At 42.5% G+C, this 14,222-nt stretch overlaps 1 protein-coding gene across 3 annotated transcripts in view; it reads left to right on the forward strand.

Annotated features, from left to right (window-relative positions):
• The window catches only part of LOC139929194 (SH3 and PX domain-containing protein 2A-like), a 47,584-nt gene that overhangs the window by 25,429 nt on the left and 7,933 nt on the right, over positions 1-14,222 (forward strand). For all 3 annotated transcript variants that reach the window (XM_071922015.2, XM_071922017.2, XM_071922016.2), the window contains exons 7-8: positions 1,134-1,262; positions 12,392-12,505. In XM_071922015.2, coding sequence (XP_071778116.2) covers positions 1,134-1,262; positions 12,392-12,505 — 243 coding nt within the window. The remainder of the gene's footprint in view (positions 1-1,133; positions 1,263-12,391; positions 12,506-14,222) is intronic.

Below are 14,222 nucleotides of genomic sequence, written 5' to 3' on the forward strand. Positions count from 1 at the left end.
GTGTGAACCAATACTCAGCTGGGGTTGAGTCTGTCACCAGCTGACACTTGTTAGTTCTGCTCCTAAACTGAGCTGTCTTAGTTCATTCAGACTTTCAGCTAGATATGTTTTAAGGGATTTAAAACTTTCAGATTTAGGCTTCAGCAGGGCCTAATCAGTCTAGCCTTGCTCATTTAAAAAAAATCTGGTGTTTTTTTTCTTCTTTTTTTGTAATTTGTCGTGGACTTTTATAATTTATTGGGCATCATGTGTTCTTCATATATCCTCAAAAATGAAAGAAAACTGCTTCTGCCTTAAGAAGGCATTGAGATACTCAGAGTGAACAATACTCAGGTTAAGTAATATGTGATCAGTTTGTGAAAGCAATCCCAACTATGCAAAAACTAAGTCACTGCTGGTGCTCACATGGTTAACCCAGTGAAGTAGAGAAAGGGAGATTTCCATTGGCTGGGCTGCATGCTGTAGTCAGAGCTCTAGTGTTTCATGGAGACAGAGGGCCGTCCCTCTGAGCGCAGCTCCAGCCCCTTCATCTGGTTCTATTTAAGGCCTCTAGTGCCGACTCTTATGATTGGCGTACACAACCCCCTACTCTTCCTCCAGCTCCAGCCCCAACTGAGGAGAAGGAGGCTTTTTAGCAGATGGTTTATTTTCCAGGGGAAACCGTTTCTCTCTCCCACTCCACTGTCCTGTCCTCAACTGGCTATAGTTCACTTCTCTCTTACTGTCTATCCAGACCTTCTGCTTCCTGTTCTCTTTTCCCTTTCCACTCTCTGCTTTTACTTAATGTGTCTACATACTTCTACTGTACCTGCATCTCAACTTCGGACTATAAGGATGAGGCCCCCTCATTAACACAGAATGGATTCTCTTCAGTTGACCGCTTGATGCTTTACTTTTTGGAGAGAGTTTCCTTCCCTAGGCTTTCAGCCTCTCCATTGCCCTTGATGTTGGGCTGGAGAGGGATGCAGCTCTATGGCTAGACTCTCAGGAAGATGCACTGAGCCCTGTGAATATTGTGATTGGCTGAGCTCTACTGACAAATTGGCCTATGGCACAACGGGTGCCCAGCAGTCGTTCTCGCGGTCCTATGGCTGGCAGCTGGCTGACAGCGTGTTTTTTCCCATCAACCCCAGGTCTGGATGCCTCGGATCCCATGCTTCTGGAGCAGTATGTGGTGGTGGCCAATTATGAGAAACAGGAGCCTGCTGAAATCAGCCTTCAAGCCGGAGAGGTGGTGGATGTTATCGAGAAGAGTGAGAGTGGTGAGTGATCAAAACAAACATACAGTACAAAAACATGTTGTGCATGAATAGACAGAAAACACAACACACACACACCCACATGCATGGCTGCAGGCTGTCACCCAAACATTCAAACACAAGCACACACAGGCACTTCCATGAAACAGTCTGTAATTCCTTTCTTCCCTGCTTCCTCAAATGTTCTGCCCCACTCCTCCTCTCCCTATCTCAACCCTCTCCCCTCCTCCTTTGTCCACAGCCTGCTAGCTGTTCCTTAGCCCCATCTGGAGGCTCGCTCTGGCCTACAGTCAGGCCTGTTTTTTCCCAGTGTTGGTTTAGGCTTGGGGCCAGAATGTTGCCTATAGCAGGAGGAATGTCTTCCAGACTCATATTAATTATTCCACCTCACTTTAATGGAAAGAGAGGAAGACATGCTGGATTTACAAATGCCAGCTGCAGAGAGTCCTTAGTCAGCTGTTTAACCTCTGGAAAAGGCTGGCAAACTGGGCCAAGATTGTATTTCAAGATATACTGTATGTCATTCAATTTTAGACTATACGGAATAGTTACTGAGTCAGTAAGATACTCCATTAAATATTCTAGGAGTATGCTGTGGTGTTTGGTATGATTATTCCAGGAATGGGCATCTTTGATGTTTGAGGAGGATAGAAGTGGGCAGAAAAAGGCCTTGGATATTGATAAGCAAAGGAATATGAATCAAGTGATATACAATATATGGTAGTTGTGTTTTAAAAACAGTAAAACTGTGTAAAAGTGTAAACTGGTAAAATTGTCTGTGTAGACTTCAAGACCCCAGAACACCAGAAAAGCTAGTCATAGTTAGATGTTGTGTATAGCAAAATTTGTGTGTTGTGGTGAAAAACTCCATATATACAATACCAAAACACCATCACTGAGACATAGTTTAAGAAACTGTATGTTGCAGCTTAAGAACACCTGCCCAAATTGCTCTTTTTAAAAAGAGGATTTGTCCTATGAATCACAAGAGTGACTGGAGAGGGACAGGCCCAGTCACAGGGTCTGACGTACAGCTTTAATGGTGTGCTGAGACAGTAAAACAGTAATGGGACTCATGTGTTCTTCAGAGGGAAGAAGGAGAAGGAGAGAGGGAAGGGGAAACAGTGATCAGGGAAGCAACTGGACTTGGGTTTCATGTTGGGTGTGAGTGAAACCCCATGCCATAGTGGCCTTAAGGAAGAGAGTCAACAGAGTGGGGCTGCTTTGAAGTGTCACGTGTCCTGCCTTCGGCTTCATGTATTTGTTTTCCCTCCCTGGTCCAGTAGGACTTCAACCCAATGGGGGGCCACAGCGAGGCGGATATTCCAACACCTTGAAGTCCTTTTACCAAGGGCCGTATACGAGAGTTTTCCTCCAGGATATGCAGGAACTTGAAGTGCATGGCTCTGTGCTTTTAAGTAGAGGCCCCTTGACTTTTGTATTTTAGCTGATCACTGTGCAAAGCTATGGTTGGTTTACCTTGGTATGGTCATGATCCATGCGAAATGGGAAAATCATGCACTTCAATGGTTGCATTGCAGATGTATTGCAGACTTTTGGGCTTAAACGTTACTTAGTTTCATTCTCTTCTCTGATGCAGATAATATTTTAATGCCACTCTCAGTTCAGATCATTCACCTCTCTGGTTTGGTCGTCCGAACCTGAGTTTATACGAAGCAAAAACAGTAGACTGCAGTTTAAAAGGTCTGGTATCTGCTACTTAAAACACAGCCTAAGGCCATTCGACATATTTATTATGCACTGATGAACACTTCCACAGTGGTTTGAAGTAAATACAACCCACCTACATCATGCTGTGGGGCCTGTTTCCAACAGCACAGCTAGCATTTAACTGAAGTCTCAACACCTCCTGCAATGGAAGTAGGTTAAAGCTGCTCCATTTGGCTGGGTGACATCACTCCACATCCCTCTGCCAATACTAACAAGTCCAGGTGCGTGCTAAGAAGATTTCAGAGCTCGTTTGGTTTAGCATCCATCCCCTAGCAGAATAAGTGTGCACCTTTAATGGTTTCTGACAGATTGATCTGTGAATTACAGAGCTAAGTGGTGAACATGCTGAACATATGCTCTTTATGAACTCACGGTACTAAAAGGTGTCTATTACCTTTGTAATGACAAAAGGGCGGTGTAGATTTTTATGGATGTCTGAGCTATAGCCTGTGACACACACATTTTCCTTTAAAGCAATATTGTACATCTAAGCCAGCATGGTTTCCCCGCAGAGTTTTTGGAAGCTTTGAGTGGAAAATCTCCTTATATGGACAAATCGTCATCTAATTTCATGTCAGTTTTATATGTCTAATTGGTTTTATATAAGATGTATTGGATGAAGTGTGAAAGTATGAGAGCATGATAGTCATTGATGTAGAAATGGAATATCACAGCACCGTATTATTTTTGTAGCTCACCATAGATCATCAGAAGGAGATGTCAGACTCGTTGTGTCAGCCTCCAGTAAAGCCACTGTACTATATATTGTGCCTGTGACTGTTTCCCAGTGCAGTAATGGAGTTGTCCTTACCTTGGATTAGATAATATATGCCTTTGACAGGGCAGTGAATCTAGGTCAGACCTATAAGCAAGCTCAGCTTTCTCCACTTTTCCAGCCTGCTGTCCCAAGCCAAGGCAGTATTTTCCGTTGCACTGGTTTGATGATACCATTTTTGTGTCTTGGCCTATTTTTCATTTGGTACAGTAACATAGTTTGTACTGATTCATGTTTTGGTTTGTGGATGGTTGTGTTTGAAGTAGGTGCAGTATGCAGTAAATCAACAAGGTAGAAAGACACTGACTTGATGACTAAGCTTGATGTTGTTGTTCTAGGTGGTCATTTGTAACATTTGGTTCCTCTGGAATAATAATCTTGAAAGACAGAAATTCTAATTTGCCAAGATCCATAAAAACAAACATAAGGCTTGATCTAAATGAGCAATATGAAAATGTTTGAAAAGCTGCATTCGATTAATTTATCGCCGTGAGTCAAAACCTTTGCTGCAAGTACTTAATCACAGTTTGTTTGATATTCACACTAATTTTGTCCTTGCTCTTCCTATATAATTGCAGTTATTTTATTTGTCTATTTTTATGAGAGTTTGCCAGGGGGAGATGCTGGCTCAGGAGGAGAGAGCAGTGCAGGGAGAAACTCAGAGGGAATATGGAAAAAGCCATTTCCTGCCAAAGTTAGCGGTTCAGAGAGGTTGGTTCATTATAATGGCTTAATGGATCCTCCAGGATGCCTCCTCAGCTTACACTATACTGGAGAGATGTTAACCAAAGCTAAGCTAGCAGCCTTGCAGATCAGTTCAAATGCACTGTGTTCAACAGTTTCAACTTTGGCCTCTAATGGAATAGTACGTAGGAAAGGAAAAATAATTTGCAGTCACGTTTCCTCTGGAAATACTGTACCCTTTGCAGCTTGTTTGCCGACACCTCAAGGTGCCCAGTCCAGTGCAGAAAATACTCCTCTATGGATCTGGGTTTACCTTGGCCCCGCTCCAAGTCTAGATCAGCCTCTCTGAATTGTAATTTGCCAAATGAACTCCAGGAATGTCTGTCTGTGTTGGGGAGGGCGACTCAGATCTGTCAGTCCCCCCGGCTCCCCCAAGACCCCTTGGTACCACCATCTCCACTGCTCCACCCTGCTTAGGTCAGCAGAGGATCTCAGGAAGAGCCATGTTTAGGGATTCTTATTAAGACTGTGATCTTGTCTTTGTAGCATTGCCTACTTAACTTCAGGAACACTAATGATTTTAGGTTTGCCAAATCTAACCCATAGACAAGCCAGATAGTGCAGACCAAACGGCACACAAGGAATATCCTGCAGTTGACTGCAGTTGTGTCACTGCCTAGTTGAAAGCCCATAGCTTACAGACTGCTGGAGTGAAATCTTGGCATGTGAAGGTCTGGCCCTCATAACTCAGCATGGCATTATGGATGTAGTACAGAATGTCCAACTTGACATGGAAAAACTGTACCCGTTCAATGATGTCTAGGGTCTCCATCTTTATGCTTGGGGCAAGATGATCTATGGTCTTGGTCCAGCAGGGACTCGTTCAGAGAGAGGGAGTCTTCCAGCAACTAGAGTGTAAACCTTTACCAACGCTGAGCAATCCAACTTCCTGTTACACCCAAAGACATCATTCCTATCCCTTAAAGTTTGAGTTAGATTGGACCGATTTCAACTCATCAGAATGACAAATCGTCTTTCTCCTCTAACCAGATAATTGAATCTGAGGCTTCAGAAGCTGTGTTGCCCGATTCTTTAATACTCCTGCTGTGCGCCTCTGCCTTGAGAGAGCAAATATTAGTTTGGGTCTCCTCACGAAAGTTAGCAAGCATCGATTTTGGCATCAATAGTAATGCAGAGCTTCATTTTCAAAGAATCAATGTCCCTGCGAATGAAACCGCATCAGATATACTGGCCTCTCCACACTGGTCTGACATGCAGGAGGCTTCTAGGTAAGGCCGGCGTCAAGCCTGAGTCCACTGTGTTCAAACTTTTAGTTCCCCACTTTGGTATGTTGCAGTTTCAGCAGGAATTAGTTTGCTGAATAAAAAAAGCGAAAACCCCTATAACTCTTGTCGAAGAACCACTGAAGAGAGGATGCGGAACAATTGCCAAGTGTTGAATGTGTTTTTAAGCAAAAGTTGCAGAAGCATACGGAAGACACATTATCCACTCGTAGCGCCCCCCCCCCACTCTCCACATTCATTCAGCTCACCGTAGGAAGCAGCAGCCTTCATTAATGACCGTCTCAAGAAATGAACTGTATCCTGGGTTTTCAGATATAACGGAAACTCAGATTTCAGGTTTGCAACTATATGGCATTTCAACATGGGCGTTTATTGTTTTGCTGTTTTGCATCTTCTTAGAAAGTGATGCAGGTATCAGAGATGAAGAAATGGAGTAAGAACAATACTGGAGGTCAGGAATAGTATTTAGGGGGTGACATTAGTGTGCAGCAGTCAGTTTGTGGATTTGGCCCAACAGAGCCAAAAAGGCGTCTCTCTCTCTCTCACTTAAGAATTGACCATTGAGTTAAACCGGCGTTTTAAGGGGTGGGCTGTTAGGCACTCAAGGATTTCTGTGTCTCCAAATCAGTGAAGCTTAGAAAGCGCACAAGCTGCGGGATGTAGCTTAGTTTAGACCATGAGGGGATCCTTTCAGCGGCTGGGAGGGAGAGAAGGTTGTTCCTTAGGTCAACATTAGCTCTTGAAAGTCGTTTTGTGCCGTTTTTGCCCCCCCCCCCCCCCCCCCGTAGCAGAACCACCCAGGTAATTGAAACCCAGTGTTTTATGAAAACTGGAAGTGTGTGTATTGCGCTGGATAGCTTCCCCCTTGTGCTTTGATACTGAATATACTGTTAATAAATACAGAAGCTGGAAATGAATGGGTTTTTCTCCTACTCTGCTCAACAGTGGTGTCAGATATCTGCAGGACTGCTGAGCCACTGCATTCCTCATCATTTCAGGTCCTGAAAAAAAAACAAAAAAAACAGGCCCTTCATGCTGCTGAATCTGTGGTTATAATATTCATACCAAAACTGTTGAGGATCTTTTGTAAGTATTACAGATTGACTCCAAAGCACAAAGTAATGTTCATTAAATGTGCTGTACAGTGCTTTACTGTGGTGTACATTAGAGCGATAAATAATGGAGTTGTAGGTCTGTGTATCTTAATGATAATTTACAGCAATGAGTGTAACATTAAGGAGTAAGTAATTCATTGTAATGGCATTATGTATGGCATCGCTCAACTATCAGACATTCATTATACATATTGAATTTTTGTTCTTTGGTTTATCCAGTCACCTTAGAAAAAATCCAAAATGGCTGGATTCCAGTTTCTTGCTGCAGCAGAGAATCTGTTGTTGATTACAGTAAAAAGGAGGCATGCGTCTTTAACCTGATAGAGTTTCCAGATGGCAGGTACTGTATGGGAGACAAATAGAGCTCAGAAATGCTCCTCTCTCTCTCTCTCTCTCTCTCTCTCTCTCTCTCTCTCTGTCTGTCTCTCTGAATATAGGGTGAATGGGGGTATGAGGACAGCTTTATCACTTTGATGTCTGGGCCAAGCATCTGTTCACATGCTCTGCTTTCTCCTTTCCCTTCCCTTCTCCACCCGGCACAGACACATTACAGCAACACATGCAACTTGCATAATCAGCATTGTTTTTTATTATTCACAGTCATCAATTTCTTAAATATATTTCTCAGTGTTTTCTGATCTGGAACTAGGCTTTTCACGCTGTGTAAATGAGGCTGACGTCGACATTTTATTTTGTTTTTTCCCCATTGGCATAATTGGCCAGAAATTACTTCAATAAGTCCAGTGTTTGCACCTCACAGCAGGCTATACCATGCATAAACCTTGTTACAACTTGCCCTCTTTACCGCTTCAAACATGCAGTTTTTGATGGTCTCCTTGTAGTACAAAACAACAATGTTGTCAAGACAAACCATTTGGTTTCTCCCTCTCTGAGGCTGTGACATTTGAGGTTGATGTTTGTGGTCATGATCCTATGGTGCGATGGTGTTATATGAGATCCCCACCAGAGGGCTGTGGGTTTGACTATTGTCTCACTCAACCGCTGACCCAGAGGGGAGGGTTGAAAACTAAACTCTGCTCAAAAGTTCTGAAAGCCTTTTTGATTTATTCAGGATGTTGACTGAAGAACTATAATCGTAATATTGAATAATGTTCAGCAAAGTGTATTGCCAGTCAGCATTTGGCTGCGGTTCTTTCCTTTGTGGTTGAAAATCTACAGCAGCCCAAAGTTCTCCATGATCCATCTTTTCCTCACGTAGACAGCAAGGCAGAAAGAAGAGAGATGAGGTGAGGAGAGGAGAGGCAGGTTGTGATACAGATTCATCCTGCTGCAGATACACAGATAAAGATACAGCTTAGACAGCTCTGCACTCTCTGCTATGGGAGCCAAGATGGTCAATGGATCAAACTCTCACAAATGCACACACACATGTGCACACATACACACACACACACCCACACACACATATCAAAATATAAGGTATGCCTCATTAACCTTTGTTCCTCCCACATCTGTACAGTTAATCCCTGCTATGGGAAAAAAGAGCACGTTCCTTTCCTAATCTTATTTCCACTATCTGCCGTTTCACCTTTCAGCCAACAGCTGAATCTACAGCTCCATTCACTTACCTGTCACAAGAGCTTTCCTTTTGCACTTTTTCACTGCTGGTAGTCATTGTTGTGTGCTTCATTTCTGTGTCTTTATTATCTTTTTTGTCACACAAAAGGACAAAATGGAAAACACAAAACACAGGAGGTACACACAAGTTAATAAACATTTACAAGACAAATATCAGTTTAGGTAGGACAAAAGTATACAAAGCTGGGAAAAAGTGAACTCAAATCATATCTTGGATAAAAGCTGATGACAGAGATTTCGAAGTCCCAACAGTACAAGGTTGAACCTTGCTAAGTTTTGCAGTAGTACACTGAAGATGAACAAATTTCAATAAACTCTGTATCCACAGTGATTTCATGCACATGTTAGGCATTATCCAATTCTGCAAAATTGTTTTCTTGGCAGCAGGAGACCCCGAAAACAACTATTTCTTTTGTAATAACCTCAGGTTAAAATCTGGGTCATCATTAAGAATGCACAAATGAGAATCATGTCAGATATGACTTGATCCCAAAAATTAACAATCACATTCCTCTACCAGAACATATGGAGAAATGTTCCAGGAGAGATATTGCAACATACATGTGACAACATGTGGCAATAATAGGTGGGTTGTAGTTTCATTCGATATTTTGAATGAGTTGAATTTTTGGATGTTGAGTTGAGCCACATAGTGTCCCAATTTGGATTTTTATGATTTTGAGTTTCCCAATACATTGAGTAACTGTTGAGTTGTTTTTTGTGCAAGATTGAACTCCAGTCACTCTTCGAATGAAAACATGCAATGAAAGACATGAAGCAGGCCTCTTGTTGAAAAATGTATTTCTCACATTGCGTATAATTGCCACCTGTCTGATATAAACCTGCAGTGGCCAGGAAATCAGCACTTGTGTAGTGGGCATGTGTTTTTAAAAGTATTTTTATTGCCTCTTTTGAGGTTGAGTGAACTCAGCCTAAGCACCTGCCATATGGGAGGATGGTCGAAAAATACAGGCAAGCCAGTCCAAGCCATCAATAACAGCATATATTTACTCAGACCTCTTAAAGTGACAGTGCGTCTTTGCCGTGTATGTATATTCAGACCTTTAGCCAAGTGCTCTCAATTAACTTACATTCCTACACCTTATTCTCATATTTACTTACATTTCTACAACTGCCAGTTTGCAGAAGTGAAAATGACATTTCCCCCAAGCTGGCATGCCAGTGTGAAAACAATAATTTTCAAATTGAAGGATTTTTTAATTTAATGACTTGAGGCAGGACTTGTTTACTTTTGCCAAGCTGACCTATCACTGTAATGGTCAATTTTATTTAATTTACCACTGATGTAGTTGAGGTTGCTCTTCACTTGGTCATCATCAACCACAATTTTAACATTTTAACTGTTTTCAGTGACTTATTGAAGTGAAGTATGACATGCCTGGTATATAAAACAAAATCTGGTTAGATTGGACATAAGTAAAATTACAATGTCAGTGTTGTTAGTGTCAAATTCATGGGAACAATCCTGTAAACTTCCTACCAAACTTCATTACTCCACTGGACTGTGAACAGGCTTCCAACTCCAGCGTGGAAGGAAAAAGTCTGTATTCTGAGGCCTTTGGACCTAAGTGCTGTAGACACCATTTTATTTTTTGTAGCTTGCCGCTCTCTGTCTGATTTATTGGCATAGGGCTTAGCTGAAGCCACAGCTTTGGTGCAAAGACTGAGCACATTACATGGCTTGTTATGTCCTTGAGCCCAGGCCAACGTGCTGCTCAGGGCCAGATACTAACAGCAGAGGCATTCTCGACTCTGGACCCACCCGAACTCTATGCAAAGTAGTTCCACTGTACAACTGATGCTATGTTTTTTTTTGGTTTGTTTGTCTGCCTGTCAGCAGGATGTTCCAAAAAAACACTATGAACGGATTTCCGTGAAATCTGGTGGACAGATAGGCCTCGGTCCAGCGAACAACTGATTTGATTTTGGTGGTGATCCAGATCTGGGATTACCGACATTAGATGATTATCATTTTTTAGCCATATCTATGAAACTAACGACGTGATTCCATATCAAGTCTCATATCAAGTACCAAATCCTAGGTATGTTTGCAGGGTCAAGAAATTAATTTAACTTAAAATGTAAGTGATAGGAATGATTCTTTGGGTGTAACAGCAAGTCGGAGAATTGTTCAGCGTTGGCAGAGGTTTGCGCTCTCCAACTACTTGTTTTGTTGAAAGATACTGTAAGTTGCCATGTTCCAACAGGACTGAAATTGTGCTCATACTGTCATTGCCCAAATTCTCCCTGCTTTTACAGGAGAACTCCTTTCCCATAAAATACATACAACATAGTACGGTGATAGAAACCTTTCACAATGATGAAAAGGGCCTCCTAGTATGCTTGGGAATTCACTTCTGCTAATTGTTGAAGCACCAATCTCTCAACACTTATCTCTTCTAATCCCAAGAGGCCTTTAATTGCTACCTGTCTGATGGTGACACTTCATGACTGTGAAAACAAGGATATCAGCTTAGATAATGACATGACATTTTGCACTTACTGTGGGTGGAGAACTGTCACCATATAAAGAGGTTGACCTTTTTTTTTGCCATTAGTACAGCCTTTGCCTCATACAATCTTGTAAACAGCAAATTACCATTAAATGATGCATTTTAGGATTCTTTCCCTTTCTGTTCCAGTTGACCCTATTGCACACTGTGTCTTACTATTATTTCAGTGCACGTAAACAACCCTCAAAACACTCTGTACACTGGAGGCTTGGGCCAGCTGTGAACGTGTGATGGAACACTTATATCCTCTTTATGGGTTGTCAGGACAGCTGTCAGCCATATTGTATTCCCGTTACCACAACAAATAGTGTATATGGGACACACCACATAGAGGACTATTTCTGTGAAGCCTTTGTCACTTGGGTCTCCTGCAGAGACTAGGCACGGTCTCACAAATGTGGCGTGACTGTGTTGAACGGGCTGTGTGGCAGTGCTGGGTTTAGCACTTTGAAGTTCAAAATGTTGAAATTATTAGTGTACTTGTTTAGAGCCAGTGTTTCCAGCTAGAGTAAGCGTGGACTTAAATTTGCCCTTAGGCCTCATAAAACACCTTATCTAATAGTGTATCACTTTACTCCACCCGCTGCATTTGTTTGTTTCTTTTTTTTTTTTCAAATGAAATATGTCCACTACCTTCCCAAACCAGGCATTTGTCATGAAGCAGTTGCCAAAGCAATGCTATCATACCCCAAGGAATCCAATCAAATTGGCTGAAACAATGCTAATGGTGATTTTGGCTAGTTTCATCACCAGTATCCTGCCCACTGAAATCATGATTGATGCTGATGAAATGCAGGTTTAACAAGTCCTCGTCACGCGTCGAGCTACAGCCCGCCAGTCTTCCCTCTGAGCTTCTTGGCCCTGGCCACAGTTATAGATTCTGTTGGCAGCGCAATGAAGTTTAGTTTTTCTATGTGTTCAAGTGCATTTTTTAGCTCATCTCTGTGATCCAAGGGAATTTATTCCAATCAGGGCCCACTGACTAGAACAGATAAGTAATACATCGGTGGATATAAGCCATACTAGAAGATACTGATCTATAGTCACGTCAGCAGACATCATCTGCGTTCATTATCGTCTGTCTGTTCTCATGCGCTAAATTTAAATTAGAGATGTATTACATGCAGAATGCTTTTAGAATCCCCCCCCTCAAATTTATCCGCAAAATCAACCAAATTCCACTTTGCCTTAAGGCATGTATGCCTTACTTTACCTTACCTTGACTGTATCCTACCTTACACAGCTCTTACCATTTAGGTCACGCTTATTTTTCTGTGTGATGTTTTGCATGAAATCATTTTTAAACGTTCAGCACACTATACACCTGATTACCTCAGTCTACCTTACTTTGCCAAAGTCCTGACGATTCTCTCTCTCTGTTCCTCCACAGGTTGGTGGTTTATCAGTACAGCGGAGGAGCAGGGTTGGGTCCCTGCTACCTATCTCAACTCTCACAGTGGAACACGGGATGATTTGGAGCTGGGAGCCTCTAAAGCTGGGGAAGGTAAGACACTGCAAACCCTCCCACCCCTGCCCGCCCGCCACACACACACACACACACACACACACACACACACACACAGACGCCACCTCTGCCCTCAATCCTCAGTCTTCGATCACTGACAAAATGCAGCAAGCTCACCCCAAGACCCACTGCCGGCCTACGCTAACAGCCGACGCCTGGCCGGTGTGAACAACTCTCTCTGTCTGCCTGCCACCGTAAGCAGCCTTGAACAGACTACAGATTCAGGCTCTGGGTAAACAGCGAGGAGGAGCGCCAGGAGAGAGCAAACCACAGCCGTGTGCTGAGGTGCACTGAGTGATGTGCCGTACAGTAAAGCACTGTACAGTAGAGATGCAATGCAACGCTAAGTGATATGACCTCCTTGGAGTGAACTCATGAAAGAGACGTGTGTTTCCATCAACAGAAGGGAATGAAGAATTTTATGAGTCATGCTTGTTAAATGTATGGTTATCGTTAATTACGGCAAGATCTGACATGAACTGTGCCATTTCGTGCATTGCTTGCTTATCATAGATGATTGTTGATGAGCTGCAGTACAATAGAGGACTGCTGAAAGAATGTTATGTGTTATGTTAGTGAGCTTACTGGAGTAGGATCCAAACCCCTGACAGGAAACACCTATGTAGGGTTTGGTTTGACAGATTATCATGCTGACGTGTGAAGCCGAAGACAGGATCCAGTGATGCAATCATCTTGATTTCTTTTCAATGTTACCCCAGAAGACATTTTAATCTCCATGCGGTACAGCTGCATTAGTGTCACAGACTCAGATTAATAGGCCTACAGGGCTCAAGTTTGTATTACCTAAGATGGGATGAGTCATATTACAAATTTGACAGGTAGTACAGTGACTGCAGTTTGTCTGTTAGGATTTACACTGCATTTGTGTGAGAGAAAACCCAACAAACTGGAGGCACGGAAATCATTAAGTTGCATCTTACACTTCCAAACAAACATCATGATTTTCCAGCACTGGGGCCAAAACATCTTTTGCTGTACAATTTGTGTGCTCTGTGTAACAATGGGACCCAGGATCCCCTTGGTATTGTGTATCTTATGACTTGAGGAGGGAGGGAGAGAGGATACATCAGGCTAAATAGTCCTACAGTTTCACAATATGTTGAAATGCCCTTTTCCTTCCTATTTGGACTTATAGAATGCGTATATTTCCACTGAAGATTTGGACATACCACACATGTACGACCACACAGACACACCCAATACTGCTATCTGCCCGGTCACAGATAGCAGATTTTCCTGCCAGGGGGTTTTGGGGAGGACAATCTGTCAGTGTAATTAGTGTTTATGTGTCTAGTCAGTCATGGGAATGGGTCTAAAACCCATAAAGCATCTCTGTGTCAATCCTATGGTCTCTAGCAGTCTGTGCCACCTTTCTGTCACAGAGAAACGAACATATTTCTGGAAAACTGGATCTGGAACTCATGATACATCTTTCTAAAGGCCAAGATATGGACATGTTGAAAGCTGAGACAATTTGAGATGCGAGTATCCCGCTTCTTGTTAAAAGTCATTATGACGACAGTGAGTGGATATCCCCCTCCTTGTGGCGGGCATATTTCATGCATAAATGTATTGCTTAAATTTCCAAGGTTTTGTAATAGTAATGATAGTTATTTTATTTTATGGTTTCTTCCTTTGCTGAAATTTGAACCATTACAGCTCTTGGACAACTATT

This window comes from Centroberyx gerrardi, chromosome 15 (assembly GCF_048128805.1).
Source record: "Centroberyx gerrardi isolate f3 chromosome 15, fCenGer3.hap1.cur.20231027, whole genome shotgun sequence".
Taxonomy (NCBI): domain Eukaryota; kingdom Metazoa; phylum Chordata; class Actinopteri; order Beryciformes; family Berycidae; genus Centroberyx; species Centroberyx gerrardi.